Source organism: Lepidothrix coronata, unplaced genomic scaffold (genome assembly GCF_001604755.1).
Source record: "Lepidothrix coronata isolate B3197 unplaced genomic scaffold, Lepidothrix_coronata-1.0 Scaffold48, whole genome shotgun sequence".
NCBI lineage: Eukaryota > Metazoa > Chordata > Aves > Passeriformes > Pipridae > Lepidothrix > Lepidothrix coronata.
The window spans coordinates 4,538,838-4,563,348 of record NW_016690228.1 but is presented as its reverse complement, the minus strand read 5'-3'; the positions used below and the strand labels follow the sequence as shown (position 1 = coordinate 4,563,348).

At 35.3% G+C, this 24,511-nt stretch overlaps 1 protein-coding gene across 1 annotated transcript in view; it reads left to right on the top strand.

Annotated features, from left to right (window-relative positions):
* The window catches only part of COG6 (component of oligomeric golgi complex 6), a 53,405-nt gene that overhangs the window by 12,441 nt on the left and 16,453 nt on the right, over nt 1–24,511 (top strand). Inside the window, exons 5-13 of the mRNA XM_017814993.1 lie at nt 1,146–1,257; nt 3,278–3,360; nt 3,591–3,661; nt 4,837–4,930; nt 8,568–8,696; nt 8,813–8,904; nt 13,250–13,314; nt 17,274–17,365; nt 19,044–19,161. Coding sequence (XP_017670482.1) covers nt 1,146–1,257; nt 3,278–3,360; nt 3,591–3,661; nt 4,837–4,930; nt 8,568–8,696; nt 8,813–8,904; nt 13,250–13,314; nt 17,274–17,365; nt 19,044–19,161 — 856 coding nt within the window. The remainder of the gene's footprint in view (nt 1–1,145; nt 1,258–3,277; nt 3,361–3,590; nt 3,662–4,836; nt 4,931–8,567; nt 8,697–8,812; nt 8,905–13,249; nt 13,315–17,273; nt 17,366–19,043; nt 19,162–24,511) is intronic.

Below are 24,511 nucleotides of genomic sequence, written 5' to 3'. Positions count from 1 at the left end.
AAGGGCATTACAGGGCAGGGATGAGCAGGGATGGCTGAGGCAGCCTAAGCAGCATGGCTTATGCATCAGTGATGGAATATATTACTACAGAGCAGACCTGATCCATCTTCTGTCTCTGTTACTAGAAAGGCATAGTTATCCTCGGAAAATCACAGGCCTAATATTGAGTTAAAAATACTCGTTAATATCTTCTTGTCTGTTTCATGTATGTTTTGTAGACCACTTCTCTTGGTACTTTTCCTCTTACCCCTTGACCTCCTTTCTTCAGATTTTATCACATAATCTTCTTACTGAAAATTTACTGAATGTGTTAGAAATAGCGTTTTTCCGTTCTCCTTCCGCTGTGTTGGAAAGTACTGTGATGCATGGATGCAACTGCTGCCATTGGCTGTTTAATTGGTCAAAATCATTCTCCATCGCTCTTGTTCTTTCCTTAGGAGACATTCAGCTTCACGGAGCCCTTAAATTTGCAATTGTAGAGTTGATTTAGAGAAATTAATCGGATGGGTTTATTTGAAGCATTGCTAATAACTAATTAGTGTCTTTTCAATGTCCTGAAAAAGTAGTTTTATTTCCTGGAATGCAAATCCTATGTTGCTGCAGGAATCTCGGTCCATTTCATTTGTGTCCTTCTGTGGTTATAAAGGTGTGTGACAAAATGTGTGCAGGAAAATGCTGCCCATGAGATGGGCATTTGCATATTATATCCCTGCTGTGTCCCAGCTGTATGTTGTTACAAAGAAATGGATCTAGTCTGTTAATTTTCTTATTTTGGGTGCTACAGCTTTTTTTGTGTCTCTCTAAAAACCCAGAGACACAGAAACCCCATTCTTTCCTTGGCGAATTTGAAAGGCAAGCATTACAACTGTACAAGCACAAAGTATCTGAATTAGATAACTTATGATACCAATACTAAAATAATATTTTTTTAAAGAACTTAGTATTGTCTTTACTGAATAATCTATGTAAACTTAATAGAAAACTGTATGTGAAGAAGCAACTCAAGTGTTTGATGGCAGGAATGTACTATTATAGTTTTGTAACACCAAGTTCTGATGGTGATTATATTTCCACAAGTATGAAAATGAAAAATAAATCTGAGATAAGCATAAAAGCTAATGTCCTCTTCACTTTGTTTATTACAGTCAGAGATTAGAAATGAAAGCACAAGTTGCAGATGCATTCATAGCAAAATTCCAACTGACACCGGATGAAATGAACCTGCTTCGAGGCACGAAAGATGAGCCAATTACTGAGGTAGCTCAATGAACATTAAAAGCTTTGCCCTGAACTAAAATGTAGAAGTGCCCTAGCTGAATTGTACATGAGATCTTATTTGCAGTTTGCAATTTAATGTTTTATGGAAGAATGTACCTTTTAACAGCATGGTGAATTTCTGATGAGTTTGAAATATGTGGTTAAAGATTCAAGTATAGAGAAGGAAAATCAACATTAAATTCTAGTTTGTGTAATGAGTTTAAGGGGCAAATGATCTCTCATGTGGTTCTACGCTTCAAAAAGACCTTTATGAAGTTTAAATTTTCAGTGAAGATGTTTTGAAACTTCACCACGCTCACATAAGGCAAATGAGAAGCTCGCAGCTCTTCAGTAATATGTAGTACTGCCCCTGTGCATGCGTGTGTACATTTTGCATACTCGTGTATATAGGTATTCAGTGCCTTGAAACATACAAGCTGAAGCTTTCCCTGAATATTACTTGGTTGATGAAGATATGAGGTGCTGGCTCACTTCTAGCCACCTTCCAAAACCGCTGTATGTTTATAGTTTGAATAAGAAGGCACATTGTTCTGCAGTAAAAGCAAACTGAATAGTAAGAGAATTGAGTATATTTAATGGATTTTTTTTATTATTGTAATTGCATGGAAACCTTCACTTAAATCTAGACTGCCTGCTGAGATACACTATCTCGATTCCACAGGCATCCTGTTTGCAGTTAAAGCGTTACTAAAGATATGGAACTGATAACCATAAACAGTGCTAATGAAAGCATAAATGGAATGTGTTAAATGATTGTGCACTTGAGTAATTGCTGTGTGCTTTTGTACCGCTATTGCCATGAAAGAACATTCAGGTTTCTAGAAAGCACATTGCAGGGAACAATGACAGCAATGCTGTGCCAGTTATTCAGTGTTTGGTTTGCAGCAGAGTGAGGAATAGGCTTTTTGATACTTGGTCTAAAAAATATGCAGAGGTAACTGAGATACAGCAGTTGTGCTACTTTAGTTGGCAGACTTCACTAATATCATGTGTGTGTATTTCCCCTATGTTAGAGTCAACCAGTGCCCTTAAAACATCTTAGTCAGGCTTCTGTTTTGATATTTTTTTTTCCTGAAGGAAAAGTGTTTTACGTTTTTATTAACACGACCTTCAACAAAACTGGTGCAAGGCAGTAGGTTAAATTGGCCTACTTCACTTAGAATATTTCTATTTTATGTGATGAGCCAAAATGAAACTACTTTCCCGAGGCAAACTGTTCATATCACGAAAGATATAACAAATAGTTGTATCTGAATTAGCTGGTCTCCTCCATCATGTTTGAAAGATGACTTGGTTACAAGATGTGTTTGAAAATGTTATTGGATTTCCATTTGCTTTCTGAAACAGTAACAATATAACCCTTTTGGCCATATGTCCATCTCTTCTAGTGTTCTTTTTTTTTCTTCACTGCTGCTGCTGAATTATTTGGGGGGAAAGATTGTTCTGGAAAACCTAGGTCCATTCTGTTGCGAATGTTTCATGTTTTTTAAGAAATTGTAACCCTATTTTATGAATACAACAAATATCAGCCTGTATTCATTGTACTTTATAGTGTTTCAGTTTGCTCTTAAGTTGCTAACATTAATGAGATGTAATGCATAGTAATGTTCTCAAAATCTCCTGAAACTGTTAACTAATAACTGTGAAACACACACATACTACATAAGGCAGGTTAAAACATGTCTTTACTGCATTTTTTTTCTTTTTATTTTGTTTTTGGAAGAATAACTTGATGCAATGGGAAACTAAAAAAATACTAACGCTCTTAAAGTGGAATGAGGTGGCAGAGGCTGGGTGTGTGTTTTAAAAGCAGCTTTCGGGACACAGATTTTGGACACAGACCCACAAGGAACATAAATATGGGATTGAAATGGGGAGTATAGAGTGCAAGAGCTTTGATTGAGAAGTTACTGCTTTTAAACACTGCTTTTATTTTATTTTATATTGTATTAATTTATTTTATTTCATATTATTTTATTTTATTTTTAAATTGATTTAGGATTTTTTCAAGGCTTTAGGACGAGTAAAGCAAATTCACGATGATGTCAAGATTCTCCTCCGGACAAATCAGCAAAGGGCAGGGTGAGTGCTACTTAAATGAGTGCAAGATAACCATTTACAGTTAAAAGCAGAAGTTAAAACAAGGTCTCATTTTTTACTTCATATGACTGTACAGAGTATTTCACAAAAAAACCCTAATAATAACATTTTAAAATCTTCCTAGTTTTAATAATGGTATCTTTTATTTGACTTGCACGTGCCTTTGCTACCTAAAATAGTATTTGCAAATTAACTTTTTTTTTGCCTTGTAGCTTGGAAATTATGGAACAGATGGCTTTACTGCAAGAGGCATCTTATGAACGACTTTACAGATGGACTCAGAGTAGGACTAAGAATGTTTTTATGTTTATTAATATTGTTATGATGATTCCTTTAATTCCTTCATGTGGATCAAACTTAGCAAAAACCCTTTCCAAGATACATTAACATTTTGTTTTCCTTCTTAGTGAAAGATTTTTTATGACCCAAATAGTTAATTGGAGATCTCTCCTTTTTTGGACCAGTCTCATCACTAAAAAAGTGTATTATTTATTTCTGGTTTTAGTAGATGATTTTCCAGAGAGTGGCTACTTCAGTTTGATAGTCCAAACAAATTGTCAATTCTATTGAATTTCGTTTCCGTGCGGGTTAGAGGGAAGTTGTTATCTTTGACCATTTGGTAGTAAGATCTAGTTTAGTGGGAGGAGTGGTGCGTTACTTTTAAAAAATTTAAAAAAAAAAGCCACCTCCTTTTAGCAGGATGCTCTTTTGACTGATATTAGGCCATTATTTTTTTTTGCTTATGTACTCTGGATCTAGGCATCTGTGTTCAGTGTAACATCTTGATAGTGTGAAATGTAGATGCTTTTTTATTAGTTCTCTCTTCTCCAAAGACACTAACAGTAAGTTTTTTGGAAAAGAAAAATTAGAAATGGTGCACTGTGGTTTTTATATTCATTAGGTGTTCTTCAGAGGATGCTGAAACCTCATATAATAGTTGTGGTTTCACCCTAATAAAAAATCATAATTCTTATGCCAGCATTTGATTTAGTTTATATGATTTCCACATTCTTGCAGGGAATATACAAGATTCTGTAGTTAATGTGCTGGAAGGTAAAAAATAACAAAACCAAACAACAAAACAAAACCACAGCTTGCTTAAATACTTGCTCCCTTTTTTCTTAATAGTTTACCTGGAACGTGGTAAACAGATCTAAAGGAGCCCAACAGAATTCTGATGGTTGAATGATTCACCATTTGTATGTAGGCACAAACAAATACTAAGCTCCCCGTAATCATTATTATTGTTGAAATTTGTGAGGGACATGCATTTTATAGTACTGCTCGCAGGGGAATTTAGTTATATTTAACACTAACTAGCCTGGGTAGCATATTCTAAAGGCTTCAATTCAAAGTCAAAAGCCTTTGAGGTTTTAACTAATTTTCTTGTTTTACAGCTTGTTATAAAATGTATTATAGTGTAAAGAATGTGCTTTTATCTGTGTTGATATTTTATAGATGAATGCAGGACATTGACACAAGAATCATGTGACATTTCTCCAGTTCTCGCTCAAGCCATGGAAGCCTTACAAGATAGACCAGTCCTGTACAAGTAAGTAAATGTTTGCAATTATCTCTAACAGAAATCTTGAGCTTATAAAATTTAAAGATGGGCAGAATTTCGGTGCCAAGGCAATTTAGTCCTGTGTCAAATTTAAAAAAAAAACCCCAAACATAAAACCATAAAAATATAAAAAAAAAATCGTATTTCAACTGCTTTAAATTTTAGAAGTCTTTTTGACATAATTATGGTACAGTAAATGTCATCGGCCTTTTTCCAACTCACTGGTTTCTAATTAAAGTAAATTGTCAGACTGTTTTTATTTTAACCTAAATGAATTGTGAATTTCTGCTGTGCTCATTCTAGGGTTTTTGTGAAGTAAAAAATGCTGTCCAAAGCATGTGATTATCTCATTTAAATTCCCAAAGTGAAAAATTGCTAAGGGCTGATTAGCTCTTACTGACGTGCCTCTGGTAGTATGAATGGAGTTGTCCAGTTGTCTATTAAAAACTACTACATATTGGCCTCTAAAGTGTAGGGATACTTGTGTATCTGTAAAATACTATTAGTCTTCAGAATTTGCTGCAGGGACCTTATTAAATATGGTACTTAGTAGAGACAACCACGAGGTGGCACTGTAAGAACTGTTTTTATTAGAGTGACTATACCTGAAGAAGTGGTACTTAAACTTCTTTGCTTTTTTAGGGTTTGTTTGGTTTGGTTTGGTTTGGGGTTTTTTTAATGCATTCATCACATTTTGCAACTATTGCAAATTACTTTCAGGCACAGGTATCCAGGACAGCAGAGTACTGGGCAGTCTTTCAAAGGCTACTCTTGTCTTTAAATGGTGTCAGATGTGTAAAGGTGTACGTATGTGACACTGTAAATCTCTGTGGAGCTCCTCACAGGAAAAATGCATTGTGGAAGTGGACCTTAAAAATTCTGTCATTATGAGAGGAAGCACAGATCTTGGCATGCTCAGTCAGCTCTGCTAGTTAATGTGAGGGAGAAGTGATGTCACTTGACATCCCCAGCTGTTGGATGTGGTGCCATAGTTAGAGATTGCAGAGTCCTTTCTTACATTCTCTCCTCCACACCCTCTTTCACAGCTGCAAAAGATCAGTTACAACTGTGTTCACAACATTTTATAGGATTCTTTTTAGATACAGTTTTATTTTCCGTAATAAATGTTTTGTTGAATTACAATACTTTGAAACTTCATAAAATCATTGTTTTGCTTTCTTAACATTTCTGGGAAAAAAGAAAAAGCATCTTCTATGTAAATCCACAGCTGGCTAGTTTAAAATGAATCTGCAAAAGAGAATTTATTTTTCTTCTGACACTTCTCTCAAAAACAACAGCAGTAGTAATAACAAAGGTAGAACTTGATAGGTAAGACTTTTCTTTTGCCAGAAAGGCAAAAGTAAACGTTACACACAGCCACATGTCTCTCATCATAGATTATCATGCTTAACTACTTGCTAAAGCAGTATTATCAAAATTGCAGTACTGATGCTTTACATTTTAAATCTCGAGATGTAGTTTATTCCCTTCCAAAAGAGTTTGTGTACCTTTAAATAACTAACAAACTGCTGAGTTCAAAATGTAAAAATTAAGTCACAGAAGAAAGTAATTTTAAATTATTTTTTGGTTTATGCATATAAGCATTGGTGTGTAAACTGGACACTTTTCCTCCAAATCACTGCCCTTTCATCTGATAAAGATTGTGATTCATTTGGGTGAAAATGAGTAAGATGGAGAAGGGCAGGAGTTTAGAAACAAATCCACAAATTCTTATTTTCTTATATTGACTTATGTCTTGTCAACTAAAAGTGTCAGAAAGAATGTACCATGGATGGACTTTTGGAAACTGCAGTCAGTAGGTGTCTGAAAGAAACATTTCAGTTTGGTTTTCATCTCCTGGCTCTAACAGAAAAACTGTTTCATTGAAAATGCATGGAGACATAGCTCAAAGCAGTGTTCCTTTTCCATCATGCACTCAGGTTTTCAAGGTCTTTTTCTACCTTTTCTTTCCTCAGTGATCATTACTGTGTTTTTTAAAAGTTGAAGCTGGGTTGAAAAGAATCCAAATGTTTTTTTCTTTACTGAACATGAGTATGTGTAATAACAACACAGTAGTAAATACTGTGTTCTAGTGTAAATAGTAGTTATTACTGAATTTTTTAAGATGCAGGATTTTGTAATGGTTATACGCTGTTCTACTGAGAGCAAAAGGAAAATTTGTAGTTTCCTTTTTAAAACAAAATTATCATTATTGACTACTGTTTTCAAAACTAATTACAATATCACAAGATCTGTTTCACTGCTGTATTTTTAATGATCTGTTGTATAGCTGTTCATTGGAGGGGGGGAAAAAAAGTGTTTCTACAGACACTGCAGATTTTTCACTCCAATACTGCTCCTCCTGGACAGTGGACTGTTGTCAGATCCCAGATCTCTTCCACTCTTAATTGCATTATTTTTGAAAGTAGTAATTTATTAAACTTTTTTCATTAGGCTTTTTTTTATTAATTGCAGGTATTTACTTCCCGAGTTAACATGTACAGTGTATAAAGAAAAAGGTTTAAACGGACATTTCCAGATTCTTCAGTGTGCTTTCCCCCCCCCCTTCAAATAATAACGTAGATTAAAAAGAACAAAACTGAAGGTTTCCTTGGACTTTTTGTAGAAGAGTAGAAATCTAATCGAACAGTTTTGAAACAGTATATTATATTCTTCTATATTTTATTCTCCACCTCTGTTAAATGTGAATGTAGTACTTGTTTATCTTCAGTCAATGATTAACTTTTTTTTATTATTATTAATATTTTATTTTTGTTCATCTGCTGAGTGTCATTGGTAAGGGACAACATGCTTACTCTTTGACATTTTTTCAGTTATGTTGGAAAAATAAACTGTAATATATATTTTCTTTTTTTCCTTTGTAATTTACATGTATTGTTCAAAATGCTTAAATTAATTTTAAAAAAGAAATAGAAGTATTCTGTGGCTTGCAAAAATCCTACTTCTAAGCAAATATAACAGGAACATTAGCAGTGCTCATTTCCCATCCTTTACTTGCTATCATGCTTCAATGCCAACAGGAGGGTAGCCTGCTCCAGAAATGAGCCATGTGTAAGTTTTTGGTACCTCCTCTGCCACCAGCAAGCCATTTGAGATTACACGCTCTGGGCTGTAATTGTTCATCCATTAAATATGCAGCTAAGACTCATTTGATTAAAAGCAGTGAGCTATTATCAAATAAAAATAACTTTGTTTGCTACTTATTAATCATGTGGTAGCCTAGAAGAAGGAAGAAGCCTTGTGTTGCAGTGCAGTAAATTGCTGCTTCTGTCAGTCAGCTGGACTGTATGCAAACAGGAGTCCCAAATCTGTCAAAGCTGCTTATGTGTATAAAAATGGAAAAAGTGCTTTTTCATTTTATTTATTTATTTATTTATTTTGTTTAGGGTAAGGGAACAGCTTGGTCAAGGAAAAGCTGTGTTTTTAGTATCTGTTTAAAGGAGTCAAGAAAATCAGATGGTTTTGAATGTTTTATAGTAGAAGCATTGATGCAAGTTTTCTAGAACTATAACAGTGGTTACTTGTATTAATTATAAAGTTGAACTAATCAGCTATGATGAGGTAAACTGGTTTTTCTTAACCCATTTTCATGTTTCAATAACAGATACACATTGGATGAGTTTGGGACAGCAAGAAGGAGTGCTGTGGTCCGTGGCTTTATAGATGCTCTTACTAGAGGAGGTCTGGGAGGTACTCCTCGCCCTATTGAAATGCACTCACATGATCCTCTGAGGTACAGTACTCCAAAAATATATATGAAGTAGTCTTTTTTTTTTTTTGCCTGTTGCCATTTTGACTCAATGACACCATAAACCGCTGATTTACACAGAAATTTCTGTCTTTGTGTAGGTATGTAGGAGACATGCTGGCCTGGTTGCATCAAGCTACAGCTTCCGAAAAAGAACACCTAGAAGCTATGTTAAAGCTTGTAACTGTTCAAGGTAGTACTAGTTTTAAAACATAAATTGGGAAGTGATAGAAAGTAAGTCTGTCATAAGTCAGAAAGTGTGATTAATTTCTTAGGCTGGGCTTCGGTTACAGGTCTGAGCTTAAATTTTCCTGGGAATCTCAGAGTAGCTGGTGGTTGCATTTTTCTGAAAGAACACCCTTAATAAAGAAGAGTATTTAAAAATGCACTCATTTTATTTCACTGTGCTTATAATGGATTTACATTAAATTTACAAAGGGACATTTTAGAGTGTAGTTGAGAGTTCAAAAGTTGTTTGCAATGTATATGACTACATATCTCCTTGAAAAGATTGTCATTGCTTATTGTTATGTTGAAGATTCCTGTTATACCATACTCTTTTGTTTAGTTATTTTTTTTAAATATCATTCCTTGTTCCTTTAGGTCTCTTCCTTCTAGGCTACAAGTAAAGTGGAATTTTCATCTGTCATATAACATCATTAGAGGTTTATGGAGGTCAAAGTAGGCTGCTCACAGATATGTGAAGCTTTTTAATATCAAATTTCTCCTTCATTAACAGAACTGCAGACTCTCATGCTTAGTCTTCAGCCCCTTTGCTTTAAGTAGATTGTGCCTATACTTAAAAGACGTCCTTATACAATAGAAGCCATAGTATGACTTACCACCATATATTCAGACAAAGACATTTTTAATAAGTTATGCATGGGTACTCAGCTGTAGCAAAGTCATTGTCAGAACTTACATTTGATCTGCATCTGGTGAGGTCTTCAGATTGTGTCTCAATTAATCCCTGGGATTTAAAGTGAATATGTATTCTAATTTTCCTTCCTGCTGTAAGTAGTAATTTGCTTTCCTAACTAATGGTATGTGGAAAAGGAGACTGTTTAGGAACTGTTGTAAATCATACTGGAGGAATGCTGTTGTTTTTTGACTACAGTTACAGTGTACCATAGAAGGGAATTTAATATTGTTTGCTGACAGTATCTTGGGGAAACAGGAAAGCAGCCCTCATGGCGGTTTCACAGTAAAGAAAAAGACATGAGAATTCTTTGTAGATGACTGACTGATGCTTCTGCTGTAACTGGGGAGTCCTTCAGGAAAAGCTGGCACCATGGAGCATGTTACTGTGTCTGGTTCTTCTGTGGATTGTGCTACTGCTGCTGCACTGGCCTGCCCTTCGTTTTGAAATTCTCACACCTCTGTGTAGTGCTTTGTTTAACTTATTAAGTTCCTTGTCCTTCTGGCAGGATGTCAGGCTGAGATGCTATGACCATGTAATTAGATATATTTAGAGCATTTTGTCCACAGAGCAAGATACTGGATAATACAGGGAATATAAATGTTTAGGAGGAAAATTTTCCAAAAAAAAATCATCAGACCAAAACTTTTTTCCCAAGAGACTGGTATAAACAAGAGATTCAATATTTCTATCTGAAGGCAAAATACATTTTCCTAAGCTTTGCAGGAAAGGGTTTGCTATCACTGTTGTACAGTTTTAAAGAAACATAAAGAGGGATTCTTAACTTCCATACTGGGAGCTGCAAAGCTTGAGGGGTGCTGCCTGTAACTATTCCTCTGCATCTTAGGGAAATTTTTTTGATGACAAGGATAGCGATGTGATAAGATCTGTAAGACAAAACAGTACCTAATAGGATACCACTCGGTTTAACAAAAAACATTTATGGGCAGTGCAGCCATGAAATACCTTAAGATTATATGCTTTTATAAATACAGACCTGAGATGGTAGTGACTAATCAGTGGGTACAGCATCTATGATACTGAGAGATTAAAGCTGAAGAACCTGTGCTGTTGTGCAGTCTTCAGGTGTTTGGCTGCACAGGCTCTGGCAGAAATAGAGTTGATTTCATTTAGGCATTTAACAAGTGGACATCTTGTTTATTTGCAGTTATAGATAATGACAGAAATTTGCATCTCCAGAAGGCAATCTTCCCAACAAAATTTAATATCTAATGTAAGCATTTCTGGAGCCTTTCATCACAAACTGAGGCTTTCATTGTTCCCTATGGAGGGAGCCCAAGAAACTACCATAGATAAGACACTTACCTGGTGGTCTGCAGTTAGGTCAGTCAAATGTTTTCACTTTCATTTCAACTTGAGTAGCTTTTTGCAGATAGAACCATTTCTATTATTTTCATTCAGGTGTATCTGTTCTGAGTGCAGATTTCTGTTTAAATTCTCCTGTAAGCTCTGTATAATTTCAGGACTATGGAGAGTTTGGTAAATCACAGCTATACAAAAATTTCCCTTCTCAGAAAAAAAAAAAGCCACACATAAGCTATTGATATGATAGAGGTGGATTTGGTCCCACTGGAAGAAAAATTGTGTGAATAACATGGTTTTTTTGAGAAATGTTCTCATCCCAGTTTTTACTTTAAAATGATGAAACTATGTAGCCCATAATCAGAGTATTTAAGACTGACTTTTAAAAAGTTTTAAAACGTTAAGTTTGCAAATGTTAACTGTTTAAAATTAATCTGACCAAAAATGCTGTTAAAATTTTAAGCACAGAAAACACATTCAGAAAAGTTTAACTATTTTGCTGGAAAAGGATGAAGCATCTGGTTTTCGTCTTTGGAGCTTAGGTTTTCTGCTAGGAGGAGACTTCCAGTCTTACAGAGAACTTGTACTTGAAAGGAAGGGAGAACTGCAGGCATTTTGAGATGCAGTATAAAACCATTTTTCATGGAGTTACAGGAACCCAGATGGAGAACAGAAGCTAAGTGAAGTCCAAGAAAGATTTCTCCTTTTATAGAAGGATACACAGAGAAAGATTATATATGGTGTAGCAAGCAGTCAGAAGCGTATCTTCAGTTATGAACCATTTTCTAAAAGTTATTTTGGGTCTCTAAGAATTGTTTATTCTGTAATTCTTTTATGTCAAACTTGCACCAGTTATATAACCCATTCTGCTGGAAGATTTCACTGGTTGTGGAATCCAAATATTCTAATTGGACATGAAAATATATGCGAAGGCACAAGCATGTGGTACACCAAGATTGTTATTCCATGTCCTTTGGTATTCGAACTTGTATATTTTTGGAGCTAAAAATTTCATACCCAACAACTTGTTTTTAAGTCAATCTGGTCTAAATACACTATTGCAAATATGTGCTAGGTGCTTGTTATGTTGATGAACAGTAAAAGTGTGACTGTTCCTACTAAAAAATGTGTAAATTGTTAGGGGGTATGTGAGAGCTAGCCATTACATCGGAGAGCATGCATGTTGTGGTCTGTAATCTTGCTTTCTGCCTTGATAACAGTACTCAATTATATTAACCTATTTTTATTACCTTACCAATTTAGTATGTTAAAATTCTTAGAGCCACCATGCTGAATTCAGTTGTTACTGCTTATGTGGCTTTTGACGAAGCTTCATGTAAAGAGGCATTGGCACAGATCTCTGATCTTTCATTATTTTTACTCTCAGAGGTAATCTCTTTTAGTCTGAAATAAGCAAAATATAGTTTCAGGTCACCTGATTTCTGTCACATGTCACAGTCAGTTTGTTTACTTTCATTGCATGGGTCCCATCTGAAGATGAACTCCTGTTGACAAGTTTTAAATTAGAATTAAAGTATTGCTTTCTCCATAAATCTATTCTGAGTTGTTACTGAAGTGAGAGCTTGAAGATCTGTTGCTTTCAGTTTGATTGATTTATGACAGTACTGGTTGCCATGCAACAATTCATTTGTGTTTCATGATAAGATAGGCAATATTCTCTCTTATGTGTAGTTCTGTGAAAGACGAGTTTCAATTGCTGCTGGGGAGGAAGCATTTGCTAATGCTGCAGCACACACCAGTGTGGAGGTATACCTGTCACTTAATTTGTAACAGTGCCATGAGTGTGTCGGTATCAAACACTGACAGACATGTATTTGCTGTTCAGGCCTTTCAAAATGGTATGTACTGTTGCTCCCTGAGCATCTTACTGGCCTGGTTGGTTTTTTTGGTTTTTTTTTTTTTTCTTCCTAGTTTAATTTCATGAAGTGCTAATATTGAGCCTTACTGTGACAGCTTCTTGCTAGATCATTTATTCCTCCCCTTGCTGCTTCTCCCTCTTTTCCCCTTGCTGCTTCTCCCGCAAATCTATGTTTCATTAGAAAGCAATTGAATAGCAAAAGGTAATGACTCCAGGACTGTTTTGTCATGCAGCTATTTCTTAATGGCTAGATTTGAAGTACAGTGGAGGTGTTTCTAGTTGTGTGGAGAAAAGAACATACAGTTCATAATGCTTTTTATGGAGGAGTACCTCCTACGTTTGTTTATTTGTTTTATAGTCTTGAAGAAAAGAGAATTACATTTGCATAATCTTAGCATGTGTTTGCATTAACTATAGGTGTGGAAGAAAATATTCAAGAAGTAGTTGGGCACATCACAGAAGGTGTCTGCAGGCCTCTGAAGGTGAAGTATTTTGTTTTCCTTAGCACTCTAAATGGAAAAGCACTTCTATCATGTTTTTTCAGAACTTGTGCCCCCATCTCTTCAACGTATTTTCATTGCCCTTGGCTGAGAGTTAGATTCTCAACTTCTGAAGAGTTTTATGATTCTCAGATTAAAGATTCCTTAAGCTCGTAGATACCTGGTTTAAAATAGTCATGTAGTGAGAGATACTAGGATATTAAATTTGAGTCTTGATTTTGTTTTACTTTTCCTAGGTTGTGGAGTGCTTATGTACAAAAATTTAGCTTTGGGATAAGTATATGGGAAAGGTAGTAGTGAGTCAAATGAAAAATCAATTTAATTTAGTGCCTTATTTTTCATAGTGATCATTACCGTATGCTTAGGGAATAGTATATAGGCTATGCAGGTGTGTCATGATACTTCTGTAGGATAGTTTCCTTGCCTGTTTGTGAATATACTAAGGACTTACTGAGCTTATTTCTGTCTTTCTACTTAATAGACCTCAATAGATTTTTCTTGCATGAATTGGTACAAAATGTTGGTATCCACTACATTTCCTGCAGGACAGAAGTGAACAGTTTAACTCTGCTGTGTGAAAAGTCAACTCTTTTGTGGTTTGTGTTTTTTTGTTTGTTTAGTAACTCCAGCTCTTGTATTTGAAAGAGACTATGCAAAATTGTTTCCTAAGTATCATCTTTATGCTACCCTGATTTTGTTGTATTTTTGTCACATCCCTCTGTAGTTGTCTTTTTTTCCAAGTTACAGCCTTTGTAAGTTTAGGGGATGCATTTGATAGAAATCATTAAGATGATCCATGAAATGATTGACAGACTTATTTACTGGATGTGCTTCACACAAGCACTAAAATAATCGAGGTGATGAAGCTGATACCAGTAATTGCCTGACTGTGCAGTGTATAAATCCAAGTGCTTTTAAAATAAAATCTACTATGCTAAATACTATTACAATAAAGTTCTCTTAGAATGCTGTAGCTATAACAACTTTGTCCAGCTGACAAATACTTAGTCCCTGATGTAAACAGGTGGTTTCTGGATACTATATGTAAGTTTCTGATAAGAAAAAGGTAAAGTTTGGAGAGAGGTAAAAATCAAAAAAGTGCCATTAAGAATGTCACAGGATTACAGAAGAGTCGATGTGTCCAGATGACTTTTGAATACTTCCAAAAACAGAGGCTCCACAGCCTCTCTGGGCAACTTATGTCAGTGCTTAGTCACCTGCACAGTAAAAAAAAAAAAAAGTGTTTCCTGATGTTCAGACAGAACCTCCTGTGTTTCAGTTTTGTGCCTGTTGCCATAGAATTATGACCATCCTTCACAGCCTTTAGTGTTTGACATGTTGGAAAACACCTGTCACAACAAACAATCACCACAGCTTTGTTTTCTTGTAAGATTTTTGCCAAACTTTGTGTTCTTCTTGCATACTTTAGTTCTGTTAATACTGAATGCTGATGTTTGAGCTCAGTATTTCTGTGCATTCCAATGAAGTAATTAGGAATAGAATGAAACCTTTGTGTAAGTAAGAGGGAGTTTTGGTTTTGATCTGAGATTTTTATACTTGAGGTTTTTATAGTTCAGTACAGAATATTTTCCATTTTGATTGCCAGACTCTTTATACTTGTGTGCTTCTGCTCTCTGTAGAAACATCCTCTGAAATATTGTTGTCAATTAGTTACTATGCTAATAAAAATAATTTAAAAAAAAACTAAGAGAAAAATTAAAGACTTCCCGTTGTATTCTGTATTTTAATAGAATGCAACTTGTGTTAGTTCACTGCCATTTTAGACTTCCCACTGTAAAATATGGAGCACTTATTGTTTCCCCTGGAGAAAGAAAAAATTCATACAATGCAGATAGATAATTGCAAGCCACCATGTTGAGAGTAACAACAAAAATAGACTCAATTTGAAGCAATCTTTTCTACAATACATTGTTCTTTCTGAAGATTGTCCACAATAAGAAAAATAGCTTCACTGATTTCAGGGAAACCACTCTGTGTTGTAGTTGTGTGGCACCACAATACACTGCTTTTCTAGTGTATTTCTGCTGATGTTTGTAAATCTGTCACTTTGAGTTGATACTGAAGTATAGAGTAGTTCAATAAAAGCATAGTCATAGAATTTCCACAAGCACTTTTAAATACTTAGAGAATTATGTAGCATTTTCATACTAGTTTATGCCTTTCAGTGTGAATGTACAATATAATATAGTTTCCTTAGTTTTGAAGAAGGGTAATGGTTACATGCAGTATAAACTGTCTACGTTTCTCATTGATAGTTGGTTTGTGTTTTAGGCATTCAGGTGAATCCTGAATACTCCCCAGTGGTAGATCTTACTACAGGCCTCTCATTTCAGATGGAAGTAGGAGAATCCCAAAAAACATTTGAATTAAATTTGTCATCTTTACTGTAACACTTAAGATGAGTTCAAAACAAAATGTTTCTGATGCCTTACATAGACATCAGATAGTCTTTTATGGTCAACTAACAACAGGATGCATAGGGTGAAGAAATTATAAGAGCTGCAAGTCCAGGGCTTCCCTGAACAGGTTAAGTTGAGTCACTTAAAAATTTTGGTTCTCCAGTGCAGTGAAGACTTCTGTGTAGGAAGCAGCAGTTCTTCTTTTCCTGCTTTATTTTTTTAATTCTTATTTTTGTTTCGTGACCCTAAAATATTTATTTTTTCCTTTCCTTCTGCCTCTTCTTTTTCTATTTTTTAATTATTTTCTTTATTTTTAGGTATTGATTTTTTTTTAGTCAGTATTTTGATTTTCCTCTTTTTTCCCTGGCTGCTGTATTCCTTTTTGCTGTACAGCTAGAATATAGTCAGCATCCATGCCCAAATGACCTTTCAGGTAACATTGGAGACAAGTATTTGTATATATACCTTTGTATATACAGACACATTGAAGGGCAAAGTTGACCTTTGTATGTTGAAATAAACTTAGTGCATTGACCATCGCAAATAAGAGTTAAAAAGTATTATTTGGTTTTGGTCTGTGTATTAAATGCAAGGGGAGAGGATTGAGGAAGCATAATCTTAGTTGGTTCTCCCTGCAGCTGCCTCTGAGAAGAAGGCACCGCAGCACATTGTGTTCTGTTGAACAGCAAATAACTTGGGAGAGCGAGTGTTGGCTGGTGATTTGTGTGTAGCTCTTTCACACACAGGCACGTGGGAGAAGAGTTCAGTGATAAGTCACTATCTATTCTGTTTCATAAGTGCACAAAGGTTGACCCTGGGGCAGCCTTTTATGAGTGGGTTGAGAATGTGTGTACCATGGAGACAAGACATCAACTGTCCAAATCAGCACTGTTTTGGGCTGTGTAGCCACTATCTCCTGGTTGAGATAAATAGTCAACAGTCACTATTTATGTTATAAATAAATGTTATAAGTGTTACAAACAGTCTGCTATGATTAAATGCTGGTAGGAGATATATAGAGTCTCCTTTAAGTGAAGAAGAGAATTCATCCAGATGAAATTTTGTTTTTTGGGTAAAATACCTAATATTTTGATGTTCTGAATTGCTGCATGATGTGAACGATCTACTGTTGTAGTGTAATGATTTTGCAGCATTGCAGCTGTTCCTGCTATTCGGTGCTGGGGAAGATTCCAGTATGTCCTGGATCCATCAAATGATCTCATTATTTTTAAATTTTCAATAACAAATTGCAGCAGAAATCTCTAGGGAAATGGGATTTTTGTGAAGGCTTTTTGGTTTGTGGGTTTTTTTTAAGAATGCATACACCTGCTTCTTTTCTGCCCAGATCCTTGGCAACCCAGAAGCACTTTGGTTCAAGTCGAATGTTATAGTTAACAAGGCATTCTCTTTTTAAACTTATTTCTGGTTGAATTTATTTTTCGAAAATCAGACATGTATTGCAAGAGGTTGGCTTTTTGTAATTTGTGACCTGAAGGATGCTTGTATTTGTTAATGCTGCAGGTTAGAATTGAACAGGTGATTGTTGCTGAGCCAGGAGCAGTTTTACTGTACAAGATTTCTAATCTTCTCAAGTTCTACCACCATACAATCAGGTATGCAAAATTACAAAGTATGTTAAAAATGCCTTTTTTCCCTAATAGTATTTGTAAAGATTAATCTACTAAAAATAGTACTTTTGTGGCTTAGTTTTTGCTCTGTACTGTAACAAGTACTATCAAGGAGAAATACGTGTGATATCAATCAGATACCATTTACTCGTTGTCATTCCTCAATTCTTACCAAATCTGCTTTGGAATATAGCATCAATTTGCACGGAAACTGTTTCTTTATTGTTCTATGTAGATTCAAATAGCATACAAAAAAGACTCTACAAAACATTTAAGATTACAAAGTCAAGTCCCCTTGGAGAAAATGTTAGAATTATCTCTAGAACTTCAATTTTTCTTTTTTTCTTTTTTTCTTTTAAACAACTGTGTTTTGATAACTTTTTTTTTTAAGTATGCACTTTCATTTTTCTATTGGGAAGATGTTTGCCTCATTCCTTACCTCACTGTTGAAGGTGCACCAATCACCTTCCAGTCTTCCAGATGCCACTATAAATAGAGAAAATAATGGAGAAAAGCCAGAGCTGCTGTTTTCATACATTGTGGCATATGCAGTAGTTTATGTTGGTTAGAAGCAGAATTAGCAGAAAAATCTTCCTTCACAACCCTGGACTGAACTTCAGAGAATTTGAATCATTACTACTGCTATTTGAGCTTCTCTGTCTGAAAAGACATTTAGATATTGGGCAGACTGGGACAAGTGGTTCTTGGGCACCTCCCACCCTATTGAAAATTCTCAATTGTGATGACACTACAGGTCTATGGTAGAACACATATAAGACCTATTCCTAATTTTACTGTCCAAAAAACTTGAAAGATTTTTGTTGTCATTTTTCTGTCTCCAAAGTTAGCGTTTCCCTGTAGTTATAAAGCTTGGTGCAGTTGAAAATGTGATGTTAAAATGGAAGGTCTTAGGCAGTCTTTTGGTCTTCTTAACAACGCATTGTTTAAAGACCAGTGAAGTACCTTCTACCAGCTGAATAATTTTCTCTGTATAAAGTGCACCTCACTAATGAAGGGAAAAAGCAGTTTGAGAAATGATCTATTAAATACAAGATTAGAACCTGAAAATCAGGTTTAAATTAGTCCTGTTATGACACAGTGAATTTCAGTGCCATTTTGTAGCTTAAAAGAACATTTACTTTAGACACAGGGAGAGTATAGCTGTGAGAGGAGCACAGTCATGTAGTGCCATTGAAGATTTAAGGGATATTTCTGCTAAGTGTGATAGCTTGACACTAAGAATAGCAAGGCATGAATTCTTACGTTTTTTGAGAAGCCTAACATCTCAGTAGAAGCGAGATAGGGCTATCCCTAAAGGAGAGTATGATAGGATACTTGTTAAACCTTTTTTCTTTATCTAATCTGTTTTCTATAACAGAAGTAGATTTACAGCATAACAAAACAGAAATCCAGTAACTTTTAGGATTCTACAAAAAAGTTTGCGCAAGTTTGACAGCATATATTTAGTATCTGCTTAATGACATAATTGATAATGCTTGTTCTTACAGTCAACTTACCTCTCAGACAATATGAAGAAGAGTTACCTGCAATTATTTGTTGTAAATTTTCAACTTTGAAAATTATTTATTTGAAATGATGTTTAAGTATGTGACTGCCATGTTGTTCTCCCTTCAGAATTAAGTAATCTTAATTTTGTTTTCAGTGGTATTGTAGGAAACAGTGCAGCCACACTGTTGACAACAATTGAAGAAATGCATTTGTTGAGCAAGAAAATATTCTTTAATAGCCTGAGTCTTCACGCAAGTAAACTGATGGACAAGGTTTGTTTCAAAATCATACAGCTTTCATGTTTCAAAATGCACTTGCATTTCCCTTTTGCCTAGTAAGATTACTAAATAAATAGGTGTTTTATATGTCAGTTTTTCCTAAAGTTGAAGTTTTGTAGTTTCAATATTTTAGCTATTGAACTACATTAAAAACTTGCTGTATGTTTTAATTCTATTAATAGTGGGGGGTTGGTGGGTATTTGGCTAAAATACTGCTGTTAGCAGTATTTGCTTGCAGAGCAATTTACATATTTTTTAAATCTATGAGAAGCAACAAAAAGAGGAAATTTGCTCAAGTACAATAGAGCAAGGTCAAATGATTGAGCTAGATAATTTGTATTACTGCATCATCAGATCATTACTTAATTGCTCATGTGCTTAATTCCTTTTTTGAAGTTGTAGGGTATATCCCAAAATGGTAAACTAAATAAAAACAAAATTTGGGCTTTTATAAAAGTAGTTTTACCACATGAACATTGCTGTAACATTTGTAAATGCATTTCTAAATTGTTTCTACTTAACCTGCAAGAAAAATGCAAAAAAAATACATAGATTTACAGAAACTATTCTTTGTGCAAAGCCTTGTAATTTTCTGACCATTCAGTCAGATTTTCTGAGTTTTGTCAGTGTTGTTCTGTGGTCCCAAACTAGTTTTCTCATTCAGCACAACTTGTGTCTGGTCCCAATTTCTCTTTCTTTCTGCAGGGGCTGAGGAATGACTTCCTCAAAGAAACAGTTGTTCCTCCTTTTCTTCTCTCCCATATATCCCAGTGACTCCTTTCAGTGGTTTCATTCGTTCAGTGGGTTACACCCACAGTCCACACTACTAAAGTTGACTTAGTACATTGTTGCTGTGGGGTATTTCTGTTTGAATGCGGTGTCATTGGAATAATAGTTCCTTTTCTATTAATGCTTCTTCAATGGTCAGTTAAATCTGAATTCATGAAACATGCAATGGACAGGGACAACATGAATTTACCAGAAAAACATTTTTTTTCCTAATATGTAAGCTAAAATAAAATATCTGTCTACTTCTTCCTTTTCTGAAAAGAAATCAGTGATGGACCTTAGCAAAAATATATGACTGCTCTTTGCTTACAAAGTGCTTAAGGAAAGAAATTTTTTTTGCTTGAAACTGTAAAACAGCTCTGTATTCACCTCTTTTCTATATATTTTTCCTGCTGGGTATTACATCTGTACTCAAACAGGCTCAAGCATGATTTTCCTCCTCACATAACTCACAGTCTGTGTGCTTTTATTTTGGATGATACTGTTTTAAATTTGGAAATGCATAGAATTCAGAAGAAGAGTGATAAAGGAATTGTGATCCCCCAGTTCATAGTGTGTGATCTTTGTATTGTCAGCGTGGGAAGGTTGTGTAATCCTCTTTGCCTTAGTTCCCCTTCCCTCAGCCCCCAGCCTGGATGTAACTGGCTCTCGATGATGCCATTTTTTTATAAATTAGTCAAATTTGCTTTTACTGGCATTAAATGAAGGTAGTGCCACCTTCAGCGGTGTTTTATTACAAGTAATGAATGGCATACCAAGCCTACCATGTAATGGGAAAAGATCATAATATTGTTCATTCTCATAAGCACATTTATAAATTGTCTGAAACACTGACAATATTACATTGCCTGTGTGCCCTATGAAGATCTTTCCTCAGGATGTAATTGAGGTCAAAAGATTAAAGAGATTTAAAAGACTGTTAGATGTATGGATAACAAATGCTTCCACAATTATTTATTAATCTCTGTGCTTCAGGAGTTAACGAGGTAACTGTGTCTGAGAAGGAATGTTACTGTTCTGATGTGTAGTTCTTGTAACTGAGAGTTTGACAGTCCTCTGCAGCACCTTATATTATTACCCTTTGAGTGGACTACTGAACTGATAGAATGATGTCTTTTCTCTTTGTGACTGATATTAGTTTTGCTTCATAAAAAATACAGAAGTAATAGGTTTAATTACACTCAGAGAAACATTAGTTTCCATGTGATAAATACCCTCTTTTATCATAAATTTAATTCTTCTTACTTAGTTTTTTGTGTGTTAATGTACAGATAAGCGGCTTTTATGCCTTTTCACACGTCTTTGTAATTTAATATTAAATGTCACAATGCCTTTACATTTTGATGAAACTGAAAGTTGCTTTTTACCATCCTTTTTATTAATGTGTGTTCACACCAAAACTGTGTATATGTATTAGTAGGATTCCCTTCTTATCCCAGTCTGTTTACCAGCTTTTTGCCAGTTATGTATGCATTGCATCTGTTTTAAAGATTTTTGTTTTTTTTTTAATTTTATTTTCAGAGAAGATTAAACCTCTGGAAGGCAGACCCTTTGTGCTTATATAGGCAATTGCAGAGGCATCATTGCTGTTCTTGTTGCGCGCATAGAAAATATTCACTTGTAAAATTAGTAAATTACTTTTCACTTGGACAGTCTGGAAATCATGGTTCCTTATTTCCACTTACATTTGGCATCTTAAGACATTGATAAGCCTGTTTAAAATAATATTGGCTGTCCAAAACTTTGATTAAAAAATAATTCTAAAGGCATTTTGAATAACTCTGAAAATAGGTTAACGTACAAATAGGATGTTCTTAAATAAAAAATATTTTTATTTCTATAGATATAAGTGCCTCTTTTGTTTAGATCATTGGAAAGTGGTGAATATAGCCTGTGTCAGTTAGACTATTTTAATGATAGCATTCCCTCTGTAGCATCTGTTATTGCTGATAACTTGCTTTTTTAGTACCTACATTCTATCTAGTAGTTGATAGAAAGCAAATCTTTCTCTTAAGTATAGTTGGTTGCGAACTTTTTTTTTAGATAAAGCAGGTTTTATTAAATATTCTAACTCCTCAAGATCCCATCCTTAGGATGTAGATGAATGACAGGATGGTAATTTGACTCTGATGTCCTCATCACCACAAACAATTTAATTCTCTAGATTATTGATTGTCCTGAGTTGAGCATTGCTTTCAATCTGCCTGGGATTTAATTTCTGAAGCACAATGGGAAACTGAGATTTCAGGCTGTTCTTTCTAGGACAAGAAAATAGCTTCCTCTTCACATCTATTTTTGAGAAGAGTCCTGTATTACATAAGGAGTGTCACAAGTGTGGAGGTGTATGGAAGCTTATAGGCAATCTTAGATCAGTGTTGTCTCTCTTGGTTGTCAAGCCATCAGTGTACATGATATAGGGAAATCCCTGGTTACTTCAGAATACTTACTGGTTTGCCTGGAAGCACTTTGCTTTGAACTTTTTTTTCATTACATAAGAAAATCTCAAGCATCCAGGTTGTAATCTGCTAATAAAGTAGTCAGCAGCTCTAAACTTCAGACTGTTTGTTCTGAGAAAGCCTTTTTGTGGTTTTCACATTCAGATTTCTCAGGTAGCTCTATAGGAGCTGAAATCCATGTAACAGAAATATTCAGCATACTGCCTGAAAGCAAGTCCATTGTTATTAAAGAAAGGCACTACACAAGGGAGTCTCTTTGGTCTGATACTCCTTGAAACCTGTTGCAAAGCTTAGTAGCAGAGTTGTTGCAGAGCCACTTTGTTTTCAGGGTTTAAATTGCCATTCACAACTTTGAGATTCTCAGGCTGTCATAGAGCTCAACACTGACATCATACAGAACCTGTGCATCTCCGGCCATCTCCTGTGTCACTGAAGGTTTGGTGCGTCGGCTTTTACTGCAAACAGTGTCTCCCCTTTGTATTGTTGGCTCTTACCCTTCTAAGACAGTGTTGGGCACTCTTGCCAGTACTTTCTAGCTCTGGTAACAATTGGTTTGTTCTTGTTCTTGGTTCAACTGTAATGTTTTTTGGCCAATATTAGTGTCCTTGTGCTGAAAAAGCACATTTATATTTCTTACTCTTTAGCTTTCTTGGACTCAGTTATGGGTCTACTAATCATGCTAGTAAAGTGGATCAGAGTTACCATTGCAATCCTTTTATATGTTTCTTTTAAAGCCTTCACTAATAAATCAAATGTTTAGGAATTCAGGATTCTGCCTTTTGTGTACTCATTGTCTGGACCTAAGAACAGCCCATTAAGATTACCATTTGACAGATGATTATAAATCTATGAGAAAATAGTTAATGAAGATAATTGTCAGAACAACAGAAACTGTTCCAATGAAAGGGGGAGTAAAGTTCAAAGCACCTAATGGACTGGAGTGGATGGACTGTTCTTTCAGTTCTCTCACATGAGAGTTATCATTTAAAATCATGAGTCCATTGGTGAGGCATTTTAACGAGAGTGTTAGATTAACCTATGTCAGGGTGTTTTATTGGACCAGCTGATTAATTAGGAAAGTGGGAATTTTCAAGCTCACATGCCCTTCCTCTGGCTTCACGAGTGCTCTTGAACAATTATTAAAGGAAAGAATAATTACAAACATTTAATGAAATGGAATGAGAGTTATAAGGGTATTAAAGAGAGATTGTGCCAAACTGCAGTCATCTGCTGTCTGAGCCGTTAGAAGACTCTTAGCAGAGTACCCCAGATCAAGTTTTTGAATTGTTATTCCTTAATACTGTTCTTTTTAGAGTAGATGTATGCAAATTAAATGCTGTGATTGTATTATCTTTTAAATTTGTCCATGGGAGAGGTATTAAAACGTTGCATGGGAATAATTTTAACCTTGTCCCTCGTAATTTGATTCCTGTCAGAATGAAACCTATTAGGTTTATGGAAAACCAGATATGGGGCAGATTGAATGAGATTGGTTGACGTTGCTGTGATCTGAATGCTGTAATGGTTTTGAATGGATCCATATGAACAAAGCAAAACTAGTGATCTTTTCTTCCAAGACCAATTTGATAGCTGAAAAGAAAAGCATGCCATTAGGCATTCTACTTTGTTGACCTCTCTAGGATCCTAAGAGGACCAAAAGAGCTTAGGACAGCTGCTCTGAAGCTTCTCTGGTAGATGTGCACCCAAGTTTCTTGGAGTGTTGGTAAAGATTGTCTCAATTAGGAGAATGAATTTCTGTAGTTGACGCTGCTCAGTGTTAACTGAGCATGAAACATTCAGATACATTTTTACAATGTTCCAGTCTGTAGTACTTTGTATCCGGCCCCTGCCAGTGGCGTTCCTAAGAGGCTGTACTAAAAACTGATTAGGCTCTTGCAAAAGCTACCAATCTTTTGTTTGTTACTCTTAAGTGCTTTCTCTGAGGAGTTCTGTGTTTTAAATTACCATCTTGTTTTGTTTAATACATCCATTTGCAGAATGGATGAGTTCAGCAGGAAACTCTAAAAATTATCTAGTCTAACCATCTTGCTCAAAGAGTGTCAGCTAGAGCAGGTTGCCCAGGACTGACTCGAGCTGAG